The following is an 18,408-nucleotide window of genomic DNA, read 5'->3' on the forward strand; positions in this document are numbered from 1 at the left end:
ACATGGACTAACACACCATATATTACATAGAATAACACACCATATATTACATGGACTACACACCATATATTACATGGACTAACACACCATATATTACATGGACTAACACACCATATATTACATGGACTAACACACCATATATTACATGGACTAACACACCATATATTACATAGAATAACACACCATATATTACATGGACTACACACCATATATTACATGGACTAACACACCATATATTACATGGACTACACACCATATATTACATGGACTACACACCATATAGTACATGGACTAACACACCATACATTACATGGACTAACACACCATATATTACATGGACTACACACCATATATTACATGGACTAACACATATCTGCATAATGTGTACAGTTTCCAGTGTGTTTGTCTGTCTGTCTCTTTGTCTGTAATATTTATCAGGCCCACGTAGCACATTTGTCCTACTGGCCTTTTGATCCTGGTATGATTGTTTTTCCACAGGGAGAACCTTGGCCAATGGGAGAAGATAGTGAATGGAGAGGAGGAGGACAGTGGAGTGAGAGGAGTGTGGGCTCCGTCAGAGCCTGTTGACCCCAGGGTAGAGCCTGTTGACCCCAGGGCAGAGCCTGTTGACCCCAGGGCAGAGCCTGTTGACCCCAGGGCAGAGCCTGGTGACCCCAGGGCAGAGCCTGTTGACCCCAGGGCAGAGCCTGGTGACCCCAGGGCAGAGCCTGGTGACCCCAGGGCAGAGCCTGTTGAACCCAGGGCAGAGCCTGTTGACCCCAGGGCAGAGCCTGTTGACCCCAGGGCAGAGCCTGTTGACCCCAGGGCAGAGCCTGTTGACCCCAGGGTAGAGCCTGTTGACCCCAGGGCAGAGCCTGTTGACCCCATTGTAGAGCCTGTTGACCCCAGGGCAGAGCCTGTTGACCCCAGGGTAGAGCCTGTTGACCCCAGGGTAGAGCCTGTTGACCCCAGGGCAGAGCCTGTTGACCCCAGGGCAGAGCCTGTTGAACCCAGGGCAGAGCCTGTTGACCCCATTGTAGAGCCTGTTGACCCCAGGGTAGAGCCCAGCACGGAGGAAACATCGAACCCTGACACAGGCCCTGTGAAGGTGGACAACTGACTGGTAGTGAAGCCACTGCTCACCCTCACTACCACGCAAGTCAATACGCCCTCACTACCACACGCCCTCAACATGTCCCCTGCCATCAGGTGTGTGTACTTCCTGTCTGGACTTCCTGTGTCAGCGACTCAATTCCTTCTGCAACAGGAAGGGGCGGGAAACATGCGTAGGAACGAGGAAAGGTGATTGGTGGATTTACTAACAAGGGGATACTTTTCAGAAACACACGGTTACCTCATTGGGTGAGGGAGGAGAGGAGTGACGGTGTCACCGCTCCCGTAGACAAGCAGGGGTGTGTTCATTAGGCACCAAACGCAAGCAAACGGGCCGAAACAGGGAGAGACTACCTGGACTGGTCCAATAAGAAACAGTTGTTTTGTTTTGCTACGGTATGTGCTGATGAATACAGCCGAGGGGGATTCGGCACCAGTCACCTGATCCACCAACCACCTGATCCACCAGTCACCTGATCCACCAGTCACCTGATCCACCAGTCACCGGATCCACCAGTCACCTGATCCACCAACCACCTGATCCACCAGTCACCGGATCCAGCAGTCACCTGATCCACCAGTCACCTGATCCACCAGTCACCTGATCCACCAGTCACCGGATCCAGCAGTCACCTGATCCACCAGTCACCTGATCCACCAGTCACCTGATCCACCAGTCACCGGATCCACCAGTCACCTGATCCACCAACCACCTGATCCACCAGTCACCTGATCCACCAACCACCTGATCCACCAGTCACCTGATCCAGTCCACTGCTTGGGAACCAGTCCAGACCTGTCTGAATGGATCTGTATGTGATCCACTCCACTGATGGGGAACCAGACCTGTCTGAATGGATCTGTATGTGATCCACTCCACTGATGGGGAACCAGACCTGTCTAAATGGATCTGTATGTGATCCACTCCACTGATGGGGAACTAGACCTGTCTGAATGGATCTGTATGTCTGCTTGTTTGTTTTTGTTTGTTTTGATCTGATTTGAAAGTTAATCCAAATCTCATTTTTTGGGGGCTGGTTTGTTTTATGTTCTGGAATTTGCAGAGGCCTTAGTCTTTACACTCTAACCCTTTATAAAAGGCAGGAAGTGAAATGTGGACTGTTTTGTTTGTCGGTTCTGACTTTATGAAATGGTACCCTATCTCCTAAAGCACTACTTTTGACCAGGGCCCAACATAACTAAAACCAATTCCTCTTAACTCCCGGACATTTTCCAAATGATCCGCCTGTAGATCCTGGTCAAAAGTAGTGCACTCTGTAGGATATATGATACCGTTTGAGGTTGCACCCTAATTGAAATGGTACTGTTTGTTTGTTTGCTTGCTGTGGTAGACTGACTGACTTATCGCATGCCAAACTACTTGAAAGGAGGTTGATGGTTCTAAGAAGAGAGACAGAATGAATGTTTAGCATGTTGTCGAAAAGAAGCCCCTAGAATGTCTTCTAGAATGTTCTAGAATGTTTTTTGTCACTTTGAGCAAAACATTCTGTTTTTGCAGTACTTGAATGAAGACATACAGAACCTACATATTATTCTATTCAGAGATGGCAAAACAGAGCAAAAATCCCCTCACGGCATCTTATTATCAAAGCACATACAGACGAAGTGTGACTCAGCGGGGCTGAGTTAGATAATGTTAACACTTAGCTAGCTGTGTCACACGAAAGTCACAATGTTCCATGCAGAAAGGGCCCCTAGACGTGGGTTCAAACAACATTTCAAATCATTTCAAATACTTTATATGGGCTTGATTAAGCTTGCCTGGCATAATGGAATGAAAAGAGGAATTGCACGTTTAAACCCCGCCCATCTATGCAGACTAAAGCAATCACTAAAAGTATTTGAAAGATTTCAAATAGTCTTTGAACCCAGGTCTGCACCCCACCACCGTGCTACCAGCCACTGGTGTTGCCACAGGAACCTGCTGCTAACTACAAGTTAGTCTTTTGTCTGATTATCGGAACCCAAAGCCATGGACAATCAGTCTTTAGGTTCTAGAACACAGAACCTTGAGCAATCAGTCTTTAGGTTCTAGAACACAGAACCTTGAGCAATCAGTCTTTTAGGTTCTAGAACACAGAACCTTGAGCAATCAGTCTTTAGGTTCTAGAACACAGAACTTTGGGCAATCAGTCTTTAGGTTCTAGAACACAGAACCTTGAGCAATCAGTCTTTAGGTTCTAGAACACAGAACCTTGAGCAATCAGTCTTTAGGTTCTAGAACACCGAACCTTGAGCAATCAGTCTTTAGGTTCCAGAACACAGAACTTTGGGCAATCAGTCTTTAGGTTCTAGAACACAAAACCTTGGGCAATCAGTCTGTTTTTAGGCTTTCCTTGTAGCCTGGTCCCAGATCTGTTTGCGCTATCTTACCAACTAGAACAGTTCCTGAGTCAAGTCCAATGGCTGTTCTCTGCACAGAGTTCTTAACACGCAGAAGAGCAGGACAGACACACATTGATACAACATTTATTTAAAAAATCTATAGATATCGATTGATAGCCATAATATTGTCAAGATGGCCGACATAAGGAGTACAATCTTTATTTTCATTGCTTTACCCATTATGCATTTCACATACAGTATAATTTAGAATATGAAAACAAATATTCTGTGAAAAATAGTATATACCTCAATAACCTGAGATCGACAGTAATGTTCTTTGATATTTCCCTGACTATTTCCTGTTGTACTCATAAAACCGTTGATATACCTCAGTGGATAAAATGTCAGGATGCGATTTTTTTTTCCTTTTTTGCAAAGTTGTTTGCAATTCTCTGAAATTCAAACTGTTTTTGTAAAGAGCTGAGGGATGGGGCTGGAGAAATGTAACCACTCTCAATATAAGCAAAGACAGCTATATATGCAAGGACTGACCACCCATGATATGAAAATGATAGTATTAGACCTGTTTTTAGGCTATACAGTAAGATAAGCTACAATTTTGAGTTCTGAGGAGGGTACTACAGTTGAAGTAAACTCATGAGCCATTTACAACTAATATTCGTAAAGGATCAATGTATATACAGTGGCTTCGGAAAGTATTCAGACCCCTTGACTTTTTCCACATTTTGTTACGTTACAGCCTTATTCTAAAATGGATTAAATAAATAAAAAATCCTCATTAATCTGCACACAATACTCCATAATTTAAAAGCAAAAATATTTTTTTTTACATTTTTGAAAATGTATCAATAATACAAAACAGGAATAGCTTATTTACCTAAGTATTCAGCCCCTTTGCTATGAGACTCAACATTGAGGTCAGGTGTATCCTGTTTCCATTGATCATCCTTGAGATGTTTCTACAATGTGATTGGAGTCCACCTGTGGTAAATTCAATTGATTGAACATGATTTGGACATCCTTGTAAGGTCCCACAGTTGACAGTGCATGTCAGAACAAAAACCAAGCCATGAGGGACAGGATTGTGTCGAGGCACAGATCTGGGGAAGGTTACCAAAACATTTCTGCAGCATTGAAGGTCCACAAGAACACCGAGGCCTCCATCATTCTTAAATGGAAGAAGTTTGGAACCACCAAGACTCTTCCCAGAGCTGGTCACCTGGCCAAACTGAGCAATCGGGGGAGAAGGGCCTTGGGGGAGGTGACCAAGAACCAGATGGTCACTCTGACAGAGCTCTAGAGTTCCTCTGTGAAGATGGGAGAACCTTCCAGAAGGACAACCATCTCTGCAGCACTCCACCAATCAGGCCTTTATGGTAGACTGGCCAGACGGAAGCCACTCCTCAGTAAAAGGCACAGGACAGCCCGCTTGGAGTTTGCCAAAAGGCACCTGAGAAACAAGATTCTTTGGTCTGATGAAACCAAGATTGAAGTCTTTGGCCTGAATGCCAAGCGTCACTTCTGGAGGAAACCTGGCGCCATCCCTACGGTGAAGCATGGTGGCTGCAGATCCATGCTGTGGGAATGTTTTTCAGCAGCAGGGACTAGAAGACTAGTCAGGATCGAGGGAAAGATGAACGGAGCAAAGTACAGAGAGATCCTTGATGAAAACATGCTCCACAACCTGATCGAACATCTCTGGAGAGATCTGATCAGCAACACTCCCCTTCCAACCTGACAGAGCTTTGAGAGGATCTGCAGAGAAGAATGGGAGAAACTCCCCAAATACAGGTGTGCCAAGCTTGTAGCATCATACCCAAGAAGACTCGAGGCTGTAATCGCTGCCAAAGGTGTTTCAACAAAGTACTGAGTAAAGGGTCTGAATACTTATGTAAATGTGATATTTCAGTTTTTAGAATTTTTTATAAATTAGCAAAAAAATAATGTTTGTCATTATGGGGCATTGTGTGTAGATTGATGAGGGAAAAAAACGATTTCATCAATTTTAGAATAAGGCTGTAAAGTAACAAAATGTGGAAAAAGTCAAGCAGTCTGAATAATGTCTGAATGCACTGTAGATCAATATTTTAAATGTCCAAAAATGGATGTATCAATTACAGATTGCGCCTTTAAACACATAATTGGGAGGCTACTTGATCACAAATGGTAATTGACAATTAAATATTGAGGAGATGATTTGAAGCCAAATAGATGCATTACCACCACCATCACCACTACCACCATCACCACTACCACCATCACCACCATCACCACTATTACCATCACTACCACCATCACTACCACCATCATCACTACCACCATCGCCACTACCACCATCGCCACTACCACCATCACTACTACTACCACCATCACCACCATCACCACTATTACCATCACTACCACCATCACTACCACCATCATCACTACCACCATCGCCACTACCACCATCACTACTACTACCACCATCACCATCATCACTACCACCATCACTACTACCACCACCACCACTACTACCACCACCACCACCACCACCACCACTACTACCACCATCACTACCACCACCATCACTACCACCATCACTACTACCACCATCACTACCACCACCATCACTACCACCATCACTACTACCACCATCACTACCACCACCATCACTACCACCATCACTACTACCACCATCACTACTACCACCATCACTACTACCATCACCACTACCACCATCACTACTACCACCATCACTACCACCATCACTACCATCACTACTACCATCACCATCACCACCATCACTACCACCACCATCACTACCACCACCATCACTACCACCATCACTACTACCATCACCACTACCACCATCACTACCACCACCATCACCACTACCACCATCACTACTACCACCATCAGCACTACCACCATCACTACTACCACCACAACCACCATCACTACCACCATCACTACTACCATCACAACCACCATCACCACTACCACCATCACTACCATCACCACCATCACTACCATCACCACCATCACTACCATCACCACCATCACTACCATCACCACCATCACTACCATCACCACCATCACTACCACCATAACTACTACCACCACCACCACCACCACCACCACCACCATCACTATCACTACTACCATCATTACCACCATCACTGCTAAAGTTAACTAGCTAGCTAGCAGCTCAGTGTGCCTACAAAGTGGCCTACTAAAGCCAGCAAGCTAGCTGGCTAATAATAAATCGTTTTTTAATTAACATTAAAAAAATCTATTTAATTACTTGAATAGATTCTCCCACTGCCTCTGTTTTTTGGGGTCCTTACAAAAATAAAATAATGGGTAATATTCAGAATATTTTCGGTGGTAACAAAGTGCAGCCAGCAGCCATGTGGACAAATGGAGAAAAGTATTTGTCACCAGAGTGGTTTAAAACATGTTGAGACGTTTGACTTCACCAGCATAATCCACTTTAAATTGTATTAAATAAAAATTGCAGACTGTCGGCCACACTTGATAAATTGAAAACGAGCACTTGAAACCAGCATAGGCAACAACTACCCTGACGGAAAACAGGGACGCACATAAACCACAGCACTCCTTCTACGGGCGTGTAGGGGGAGGGTTCTTGAAGTGTACCGTCCAATCAAAATCTTGCCGCTGGGAGCCAGCAGCCCATTTAAACCGTTTTTGCAAAATAAAATTATCCTGACCTTCGAGGGAGGCACGATAACAAAATGATTATGGAGGTATGGCAACGCATGCCCTTGTACTCTACATCAAGTGTCCTTAATTGGACAATGATTTACTTGATTCTGGGCAGCTTTTAGCAGTGCAGAAATGCCAATTTGTGTTGGCCATATCACTTTCACGCTCATAAATCTGGTGGTTTAGCTCCCATTTTAGGCTGAGTCCCATTTGTTGTCACAGTGAAAGATTTTACAGTAATTTAAATCAGAATGACAGCAGCATACTGTAATTTTATAGAAATACCACATTCAAGTTATTTACAGTAACAGTCAAATGTTTGGACACACCTACTCATTCAAGGGTTTTTCTTTATTTTGACTATTTTCTACATTGTAGAATAATAGTGAAGACATCAAAACTATGAAATAACACCTATGGAATCATGTAGTAACCAAAAAAAGTGTTAAACAAATCAAAATATATTTTATATTTGAGATTCTTCAAAGTAGTCACTCTGACTTGATGACAGCTTTGCACACGGTTGGCATTCTCTCTTAATAATGAATCCAAACACTTGGATTCATTATTAAGAGGACAAGGTGACATCACCTTAATAGACCAATGGAAACATGATATTCTCTTACCTAATTTAAATAAGTACTGCCTTGTAACCAACATCGGAGAAGGCGTGTTTGCAAAGGGGCGTGGTTTATATAGCTAGATAGCTACTCTACTGTTGACAAAATTTGACTGTAGGATGTCAGCAAATATAATTAAAAGTTAACCCTAAAACATGGGGTGGGGGGGTTGTTCAAAACTTAGATTTAGCAGTTGTCAGGTCAACACATCCGTCAGTGAACCGCACCAAACGGGAGACGTATAAAAAAAACAAAATAATTTTAAAATGTATGTAGGTTTTGATGTTGATGTTGAGTTGCTTCACCAAATTTGTTAGAGATGATTTTACTGCATCTAAGTTGCTTTAAGTTGAGCTGTCAGTCAAGGAGAGCTCATGAATATAAGCTCCCCGCCCACTCAGCCTGTCTTTTAAAACGAGTTAGTCCGTGAGAGAAAAGGTTATTTTCAAAATGACTGTTCAGGACCTTTAAAACTCAAAATAACTTAAATTATGTTCTAAATGACACGTGACACCTGCGTTTTCACGTGCTCAAATGTTGTCGTGTGTAGTGTCATGGTATCACGTGTTGAAATTCTGCAGCTCCATGTTGTCACATTTATTTCACATGAGATCGTGCTTTCACATGTTATCACATTAACTTCACATTAAATCACAGTGATCACGTGAGACCACGTGTTCTGTAAGGAACTTCACTCTCTGTTGAGCTGAGATGAGGGCAATTTGACTCTGTTGAGCTGAGATGAGGGCAATTTGACTCTGTTGAGCTGAGATGAGGGCAATTTGACTCTGTTGAGCTGAGATGAAGGCAATTTGACTCTGTTGAGCTGAGATGAAGGCAATTTGACTCTGTTGAGCTGAGATGAAGGCAATTTGACTCTGTTGAGCTGAGATGAGGGCAATTTGACTCTGTTGAGCTGAGATGAGGGCAATTTGACTCTGTTGAGCTGAGATGAGGGCAATTTGACTCTGTTGAGCTGAGATGAGGGCAATTTGACTCTGTTGAGCTGAGATGAGGGCAATTTGACTCTGTTGAGCTGAGATGAGGGCAATTTGACTCTGTTGAGCTGAGATGAGGGCAATTTGACTCTGTTGAGCTGAGATGAGGGCAATTTGACTCTGTTGAGCTGAGATGAGGGCAATTTGACTCTGTTGAGCTGAGATGAGGGCAATTTGACTCTGTTGAGCTGAGATGAGGGCAATTTGACTCTGTTGAGCTGAGATGAGGGCAATTTGACTCTGTTGAGTTGAGATGAGGGCAATTTGACTCTGTTGAGCTGAGATGAGGGCAATTTGACTCTGTTGAGCTGAGATGAGGGCAATTTGACTCTGTTGAGCTGAGATGAGGGCAATTTGACTCTGTTGAGCTGAGATGAGGGCAATTTGACTCTGTTGAGCTGAGATGAGGGCAATTTGACTCTGTTGAGCTGAGATGAGGGCAATTTGACTCTGTTCAGCTGAGATGAGGGCAGTAGAAGGGAGGCCCCCCTAAATGGCAGGTAAATCCAAGAAAGAAACCAAGTAGGTGGCCAGTACAATGTGTACAGTCAGTCGCCACTGTTCTGTTCCTCCTATGAACATCTTCCTTTCCAAAAACCCTGAAATACCCGCTAACGTACTTATGGAAAGAGTAGTACTACTGTTGACCCAAAGCTGTGATTGAATGTACATTGTAATGAATGTTATTACGATGATAAATATATGGTTAATGATTCCCGGTGGTCTATATATCCTGATCCCAGATCTGTTCACCGGTATGCTGTCTTGCCTACTCCAATAGTTACTCTCCCATTGTCACACCAGCACAAACAGATCTGGGACCAGGCTAATGTGCAATAGGTGTTAAGACACCCATCAACTACAGAAACCTGCTGCGTTATAGCCTGAGTGCCAGTCTTTTTCTGTGCTATCATGCCAACTCCTGGTCAGTCGTTGTCATGCGACAATGAGCAATGGAGTTGGCATGAGCAACAAAACAAACAGATCTGGGACCAGGCTAGTAGCTGCGTTACTTTTCAGAAACTGCTTCCAGGACCTTTCAACCAAGAAGATCCACATCAATAGAATGGCTAGACCTAAACTGAACTGTAATGTTGGTCAGAGTTGGGGTCAAGTCCATTTTTGAATTCCAGTCAATTTAGGAAGCAAGCTGAAATGTCAATTCCAATTGTCTTCAATGCTATTCAAGTAGAAACATGTGGAATGGGAATTTGGTTTACATTTCTGAATTGACTGGGATTGCATTGGAATTGACCCCAGCGCTGTTTCTTATCTGATTTTAAATTTACACATTAATACGTGTATAATGGTGATAATGATTTTACACATTAATACGTGTATAATGGTGATAGTGATTTTACACAGTAATACGTGTATAATGGTGATAGTGATTTTACACAGTAATACGTGTATAATGCTAATGATTTTACACAGTAATACGTGTATAATGATAATGATTTTACACAGTAATATGTGTATAAATTGTGATAAAGATGATTTTACATTTACACAGTAATACGTGTATAATGATGATAATGCATACATGCTAGAATTGAATTAGGACAAAGTCCGCTGTATGCTTTATATGGTGCTAACTCACAACGGCAGTCATGCACTTTCTGACTCTGTGTACGCGTGTCTGTGTGTGTGTGTGTGTGTGTGTGTGTGTGTGTGAATGAGCATGTGTGTGTGTATGAGCATGTGTGTGTGTATGAGCATGTGTGTGTGTGTGTGTGAGCATGTGTGTGTGTGTGTGTGAGCATGTGTGTGTGTGAGCATGTGTGTGTGTGAGCATGTGTGTGTGTGTGAGCATGTGTGTGTGTGTGTGTGAGCATGTGTGTGTGTGTGTGAGCATGTGTGTGTGTGTGAGCATGTGTGTGTGTGAGCATGTGTGTGTGTGTGAGCATGTGTGTGTGTGTGTGTGAGCATGTGTGTGTGTATGAGCATGTGTGTGTGTGTGTGAGCATGTGTGTGTGTGTGTGTGAGCATGTGTGTGTGTGAGCATGTGTGTGTGTGAGCATGTGTGTGTGTGTGAGCATGTGTGTGTGTGTGTGTGAGCATGTGTGTGTGTGTGTGAGCATGTGTGTGTGTGTGAGCATGTGTGTGTGTGTGAGCATGTGTGTGTGTGTGAGAATGTGTGTGTGTGTGTGTGAGCATGTGTGTGTGTGTGTGTGAGCATGTGTGTGTGTGTGTGTGAGCATGTGTGTGTGTGAGCATGTGTGTGTGTGAGCATGTGTGTGTGTGAGCATGTGTGTGTGTATGAGCATGTGTGTGTGTGTGTGTAAGCATGTGTGTGTGTGAGCATGTGTGTGTGTGTGAGCATGTGTGTGTGTGTGTGTGAGCATGTGTGTGTGTGTGTGAGCATGTGTGTGTGTGAGCATGTGTGTGTGTGTGTGTGAGCATGTGTGTGTGTGTGTGTGAGCATGTGTGTGTGTGAGCATGTGTGTGTGTATGAGCATGTGTGTGTGTGTGTGAGCATGTGTGTGTGTGTGAGCATGTGTGGGTGTGTGTGTGAGCATGTGTGTGTGTGAGCATGTGTGTGTGTATGAGCATGTGTGTGTGAGCATGTGTGTGTGTGTGTGTGAGCATGTGTGTGTGTGTGTGTGAGCATGTGTGGGTGTGAGCATGTGTGTGTGTGTGAGCATGTGTGCATGAAAAAGTGTGTTTTGAGCTTTTGACTGCCCCCCCCCCCCCCCCCACCCCACACTCCCTCCCTCCACCCCCACGTTTTGTAAGTCGGTGAGGCCTCACTGCACTGTCCCTCCTTGCTTCCCCGAACCATCATCTACATCGTCTGTATCCCAAATGACACCCTATCCCATAGGGCTCTGGTCAAAGGTAGTGCACTATGTAGGGAAGAGTGTTCCATAGGGCTCTGGTCAAAGGTAGTGCACTATGTAGGGAAGAGTGTTCCATAGGGCTCTGGTCAAAGGTAGTGCACTATGTAGGGAAGAGTGTTCCATAGGGCTCTGGTCAAAGGTAGTGCACTGTATAGGGAATAGGGTTCCATTTGGGATACACAGCCTATTTCTGTTCAGTTTTTATCATCATTATTATCAATGTTATTATATTATTATTGCTATTGTTATTATGACTGTTATTTTCTTAGAGTTAAACATTTCAATTAACTTATATTTTTTTATACGAATAAATTGTTTTAAATGTTGGCCTTTTGGTTTTGTACAAAGTGAACATGAAGAGAAGCAGAATGGTCTAGACATGTTATAACTGTTATACGAATGGTCTAGACATGTTATAACTGTTATACGAATGGTCTAGACGTGTTATAACTGTTATACGAATGGTCTAGACATGTTATAACTGTTATACGAATGGTCTAGACATGTTATAACTGTTATACGAATGGTCTAGACATGTTATAACTGTTATACGAATGGTCTAGACATGTTATAACTGTTATACGAATGGTCTAGACATGTTATAACTGTTATACGAATGGTCTAGACATGTTATAACTGTTATACGAATGGTCTAGACATGTTATAACTGTTATACGAATGGTCTAGACATGTTATAACTGTTATATGAATGGTCTAGACATGTTATAACTGTTATACGAATGGTCTAGACATGTTATAACTGTTATACGAATGGTCTAGACATGTTATAACTGTTTTAAAAGAATGGTCTTAGATGTGTTATAACTGTTAGAATGGTCTAGACGTGTTATAACTGTTATAAGAAGGGTCTCAGACGTGGTATAACGGAGGAATGTCTCAGCTGTAAATGTAAGAGAGTATTAATGATGATGAGTTTTATAAAATATTCCTGAAAACACCAATGTATTCTACCTGTGTGAGCTTCCATGACTGTTTCACAGTGCTTCGGCATGGTATGTCTGTTTTAGCTACTAAAAGCCTAGAATGAGGCTGATAACAGCCTAATAGAAGAAAAAAACGAATTCCTTTCTGAGGACAATGAAGTCTCTATAAAGTATCCATTTTTAATTTCAGATTTGCTTATCATGGGGTGCTGCTCCTTTTAGGTAGGGGAATATTTTTTCCCTATGTTTGCCAGTAACGAATACAGAAAGACATACAAAGTACCATATCAATTATTTTACTTCTTGATTATAAATAATAGTTGATCCTCTGCCAAATCAATAGTTGTGTAAACCTTAGGAGGTGTTGTTGGCTAGCTTGTTGCGATGGCACGCATGGGTTCCTTCCGCCTCCGTGTGTTGACGCACGGTATCCCCTGACAACCATCTGGGGAAAAAACTATTTTCTTTTAAAGTTTATCTTTTGTCCTCCGGGAAAACAGGCGAGGGTGAATAGATTATGCTTCGGCAATATACTGATGGTGTGGTTATTTCTAGCGATGTATAGGATTCATATCATCTCTAGAAACGTTTATTATTGAAGCGCAAATAAATAGTAAACAAACGATATACGATAGCCTACACGTCAAAGAGTTGTGCGTAGCCCACATGGTCTGAATGTAGCTAAATGATGTAAACTCAAATCCATTTCACATGACCTGTATTACTGTGCTTGTTAGACAGTAACATCTACCATGAAAGATACTGTATTTATTGTCAGAGCAAAATTATAATAATGTTTCTATGTAGAGCTTTCAATAAGTTAGGCTACGTTATTTTTAATGAGGTATACCCTGGAGAAAATCTGACTCTCAAATGAAAATGGATGGCATTCCCTTCAGTAAAATATATGTTTACCCGACGCTCCCTGGATGCTTAAAAAAAAGTGACCCTCCCCTTACCCAAAATAATATTTAAAACATAAAGTGGATAGCAGAGAACATGCATACCGTTTACCCTCACTCCTGGGACAGACCAGAGCCTTAGATATGCAGTTTCAGAAACGTTTTGTAAGCGTTACATGGCAACCAGAAGGTTGTGGATTCTCAGACCACTGAGGACGAGGGTAGGGGTGAAAATATTTCCTTTATTATGATAAAAACACTGCATGAATCTATCATCTTATTTGCTGTCCGAGAAAATATATCCTTTTATAAATGCATTTCGTGCAGTTCTACCTTATTTTACATGCCTTGAGACAAGAGGAATCTTTAATACCACACAGAGCATGACAACGAATGAGGCATGCTGCAGCACCAGAGATGTTTTGATTTCGACACAGGCTATTCTACAAACTATACAAGTAGAACAGAATGGGGTTCACAGGATGACAGAATGGGGTTCACAGGATGACAGAATGGGGTTAACAGGATGACAGAATGGGGTTCACAGGATGACAGAATGGGGTCCACAGGATGACAGAATGGGGTCCACAGGATGACAGAATGGGGTTCACATAATAACAGATTGGGGTTCACAGGATGACAGAATGGGGTTCACAGGATGACAGAATGGGGTTCACAGGATGACAGAATGGGTTTCACAGGATGACAGAATGGGATTCACAGGATGACAGAATGGGGTCCACAGGATGACAGAATGGGGTCCACAGGATGACAGAATGGGGTCCACAGGATGACAGAATTGGGTTCACATAATAACAGATTGGGGTTCACAGGATGACAGAATGGGATTCACAGGATAACAGAATGGGGTTCACAGGATAACAGAAAGGGGTTCACAGGATGACAGAATGGGGTCCACAGGATGACAGAAAGGGGTTCACAGGATGACAGAATGGGATCCACAGGATGACAGAATGGGGGTCACAGGATGACAGAATGGGATTCACATAATAACAGAAAGGAAAGAGGATCAAGTTGGATGACAAAGCAAGCACTCATTCATATAGGAATTATCTTAATTTGCAATCAGTGAAAGTATTACGATGTTTATCTCTCAATAGCGCAAGTGAAGTTTAGTCTAGTGCTGTAGGTAGGTTATCTTTTTCAAAGTCATTAGAGGACATTTCATTGAGTCTCTATGCCAAATCTGGAGTCAATCTGATTTAGGGTTCACTAAAATATTTTTTAAGTATTTCTTTCATTAGCGTATAATAACGTGCATCTATAGGTACAGTACGTTCATATTTGAATGCAGCAATAATTGTTTCTCAAATATTTATTTTTTGCAGGTTCGCAACTGTCGGCCAGCATGCCGAATTTGGCCTGCGGTTGGTTTTACTTGGTTCCCCCCCTCCCCAAGTTTACTGGCAAAATAAATAAATATTTGTTGTTGTTGTTGTTGTTGTATATTACGGCTTTTTCCTCCCCAATTTCGATCTTGTTTCATCGCTGCAACTTCCCAATGGGCTCTGTAGAGGCGAAGGTTGAGTCATGCGTCCTCTGAAACATGACCTGCCAAACCGCGCTTCTTAACACCGGCTCGCTTAACCCGCAAGCAAGCCGCACCAATGTGTCAGAGGAAACACTGTTCACCTGACAACCGAGGTCAGCCTGCTGGTGCCTGGCCCACCACAAGGAGTCGCTAGAGCGCAGTGAGCCAAGTAAAGACCCCCCCGGCCAAACCCTCCCTTAACCCGGACGACACTGGGCTAAATGTGCGCCGCCCTATGGGACTTCCGATCACGGCCTGTTGTGACACAGCCTGGGATCGAACCCGGGTCTGATCCATGTAAGCTAACAGTACCCACAGTACCCTCAGTACCCTCGTATACCCTCACATACACCCTCAATTAAAACACTGGTTTTAACCTAACACAACAAGCCCTTCACTGACACTGAGACATTTAAGGAGTGGATGGTGACTGAAGGAATTGGCAGACAAAATCTATGGATAGTAATTTAGTCTGTCAAACAGGAAGGCCTACCTCTTATTTCTTGAACAGGAAGACATTACAACCAACACAAAGCCCTCCTGTTGTTAGTAGCCTAAAGTAAAATAAGCTTTAAAAAAAGTAAAAAAAAAATTAATTAATTAATTAGGCCTTCTCGAATTTGCTAACTTAACTTAACATAATGTAAGTTATGGAAATTATTTGAATATGGCTTATTGTCAATAACTGATAAATAGCTTCATTATGGGCAATGAAACATCTATATATTTTATTAAATATAGCAGTAGCAAGCTTACCTCCGTTCCTCCTTCCTCATCTCCCTCTCAAACTGAACAGGACATTGGTATAGCCTATAGTACAGGCGATGGATCATATGATTGAGACCATACTAGGCACACTTGATATTGCACTCCCAGCAGAGAATCGGGGATGAGGGGCAGCATTGGGGCATATATAAAAAGCAACTAATTCTCAAACACCGGGCGTAATGGCATTTAATCAATTACAAATTTACATGAACCTCCCCTTGACTAAATACAGAAAAAATACTAAACCCTCCCCTTGACTGAAATTGAAAAAGCATGACCCTCCCCCATTTTCAGTCTGGCGGAAAGCTCTGTAGGCTCATGGCAGACGGGCGGCGCTTGGCAGACTCTGGCCGGCTGAGACGCACTGTAGGCCTGGTGCGTGGTGCCGGAACTGGTGGCACCGGGCTGAGGGCACGCACATCAGGACGAGTACGGGGAGAAGGAACAGTGTGTACAGGGCTCTGGAGACGCACAGGTGGCTTAGTGCGTGGTGCCGGAACTGGAGGCACTGGGCTGGAGATACGCACCATAGGAAGAGTGCGTGGAGGAGGAACAGGGCTCTGAAAACGCACTGGAAGCCTGGTGCGTGGTGTAGGCACTGGTGGTACTGGGCTGGGGCGGGGAGGTAGCGCAGGAAATACCGGACCGTGCAAGCTTACTGGCTCCCTTGAGCATTGAGCCTGCCCAACCTTACCTGGTTGAATGCTCCCCGTCGCTGACCAGTGCAGGGAGGTGGAATAACCCGCACCAACCGGGGACACCATGCGTAAGGCTGGTGCCATGTATGCAGGCCCAAGGAGACGTACTGGTGGCCAGATATGTAGAGCCGGCTTCATGGCACTTGGCTCAATGCTCAATCTAGCCCTACCAGTGCGGGGAGGTGGAATAACCCGCACCGGGCTATGCACACGTACAGGAGACACCGTGCGCTCTACTGCGTAACACGGTGTCTGCCAGTACTGGTTAGCCTGGGAAGTGGGCGCAGGTCTCCTACCTGCCCTCAGCCCACTACCTCTTAGCCCCCCCCCCCCCCCCCCAAGAAATTTTTGGGGTTTCTTCTCGGGCTTCCTTGCTAGCCGTGTACCTTCATATCTCCGGTCTTGAGCTTGATTCTCCGGCTTCCAGCCACGTCTCCTAGCTGCCTCCTCATACCACCGCTGTTGGGCTCTGCTGCCTCCATCTCCTCACGAGCGCGGCGATATTCCCCAATGTGCGCCCAGTGTCCTTTTCCCTCTAATACTTCCTCCCAAGTCCATGAGTCCTGATCTCTTTGCCGCTGCTCGAACTTGCGCTGCTTGGTTCTGGAGAGGTGGGTGGTTCTGTAAGGAGCCTCCTCCTTCTCTTCATCCGAAGAGGAGGAGCAGGGATTGAACCAAACTGCAGCGTTGTGAAATGACATGATATTTATTCAAACAAGACAAAAAACGAACTATACTTGATAATAAACAAAATAACAAAACGAATGTAGACAAACCTGAACATACGAACTTACATAAAACACGAAGAACGCACAACAGGAAAAATGACTACATAAAACGATGAACGAACGAAACAGTCCCGTATGGTGCAACAAACACTGACACAGGAAACAACCACCACCCACAAACAAACAGTGTGAAAACACCTACCTTAATATGACTCTCAATCAGAGGAAATGAAAACCACCTGCCTCTAATTGAGAGCCATATCAGGTACCCATTAACCAACATAGAAACAGAAAACATAGACTGCCCACCCAAACTCACGTCCTGACCAACTAACACATACAAAAACTAACAGAAAACAGGTCAGGAACGTGACATAAGGTCAATGAATAGAATATGTGCAAGTTATAGGCTAGATATCCTGAGTAGGAAATATTTACTTTTATGTGTTAGTCATTTCTGCAAAAAGAGTGGATTCATCTGAAAGAGGCATTATCTACAGTGGATTCATCTGAAAGAGGCATTATCTACAGTGGATTCATCTGAAAGAGGCATTATCTACAGTGGATTCATCTGAAAGAGGCGTTATCTACAGTGCATTCATCTGAAAGAGGCATTATCTACAGTGGATTCATCTGAAAGAGGCATTATCTACAGTGGATTCATCTGAAAGAGGCATTATCGACAGTGGATTCATCTGAAAGAGGCATTATCTACAGTGGATTCATCTGAAAGAGGTGTTATCTACAGTGGATTCACCTGAAAGAGTCATTATCTACAGTGGATTCACCTGAAAGAGTCATTATCTACAGTGGATTCACCTGAAAGAGGCATTATCTACAGTGGATTCATCTGAAAGAGGCGTTATCTACAGTGGATTCATCTGAACGAGGCATTATCTACAGTGGATTCATCTGAAAGAGGCATTATCTACAGTGGATTCATCTGAAAGAGGCATTATCTACAGTGGATTCATCTGAAAGAGGCGTTATCTACAGTGGATTCATCTGAAAGAGGCATTATCTACAGTGGATTCATCTGAAAGAGGCATTATCTACAGTGGATTTGGAAAGTATTCAGACTCCTTCCCCTTTTCACACATTTTATTACGTTACAGCCTTATTCTAAAATGGATTCAATAAATTGTTTTCCTCATCGATTTACACACAATA

At 43.4% G+C, this 18,408-nt stretch overlaps 1 protein-coding gene across 3 annotated transcripts in view; it reads left to right on the plus strand.

Annotated features, from left to right (window-relative positions):
- The window catches only part of LOC129828537 (cAMP and cAMP-inhibited cGMP 3',5'-cyclic phosphodiesterase 10A-like), a 194,090-nt gene extending 192,970 nt beyond the window's left edge, over positions 1 to 1,120 (plus strand). For all 3 annotated transcript variants that reach the window (XM_055889551.1, XM_055889554.1, XM_055889553.1), the window contains exon 22: positions 499 to 1,120. In XM_055889551.1, the coding sequence (XP_055745526.1) occupies positions 499 to 1,120 (622 nt within the window). The remainder of the gene's footprint in view (positions 1 to 498) is intronic.
- Positions 1,121 to 18,408: the final 17,288 nt, after the last annotated feature.

The sequence above is a fragment of the Salvelinus fontinalis genome, chromosome 30 (assembly GCF_029448725.1).
Source record: "Salvelinus fontinalis isolate EN_2023a chromosome 30, ASM2944872v1, whole genome shotgun sequence".
NCBI lineage: Eukaryota > Metazoa > Chordata > Actinopteri > Salmoniformes > Salmonidae > Salvelinus > Salvelinus fontinalis.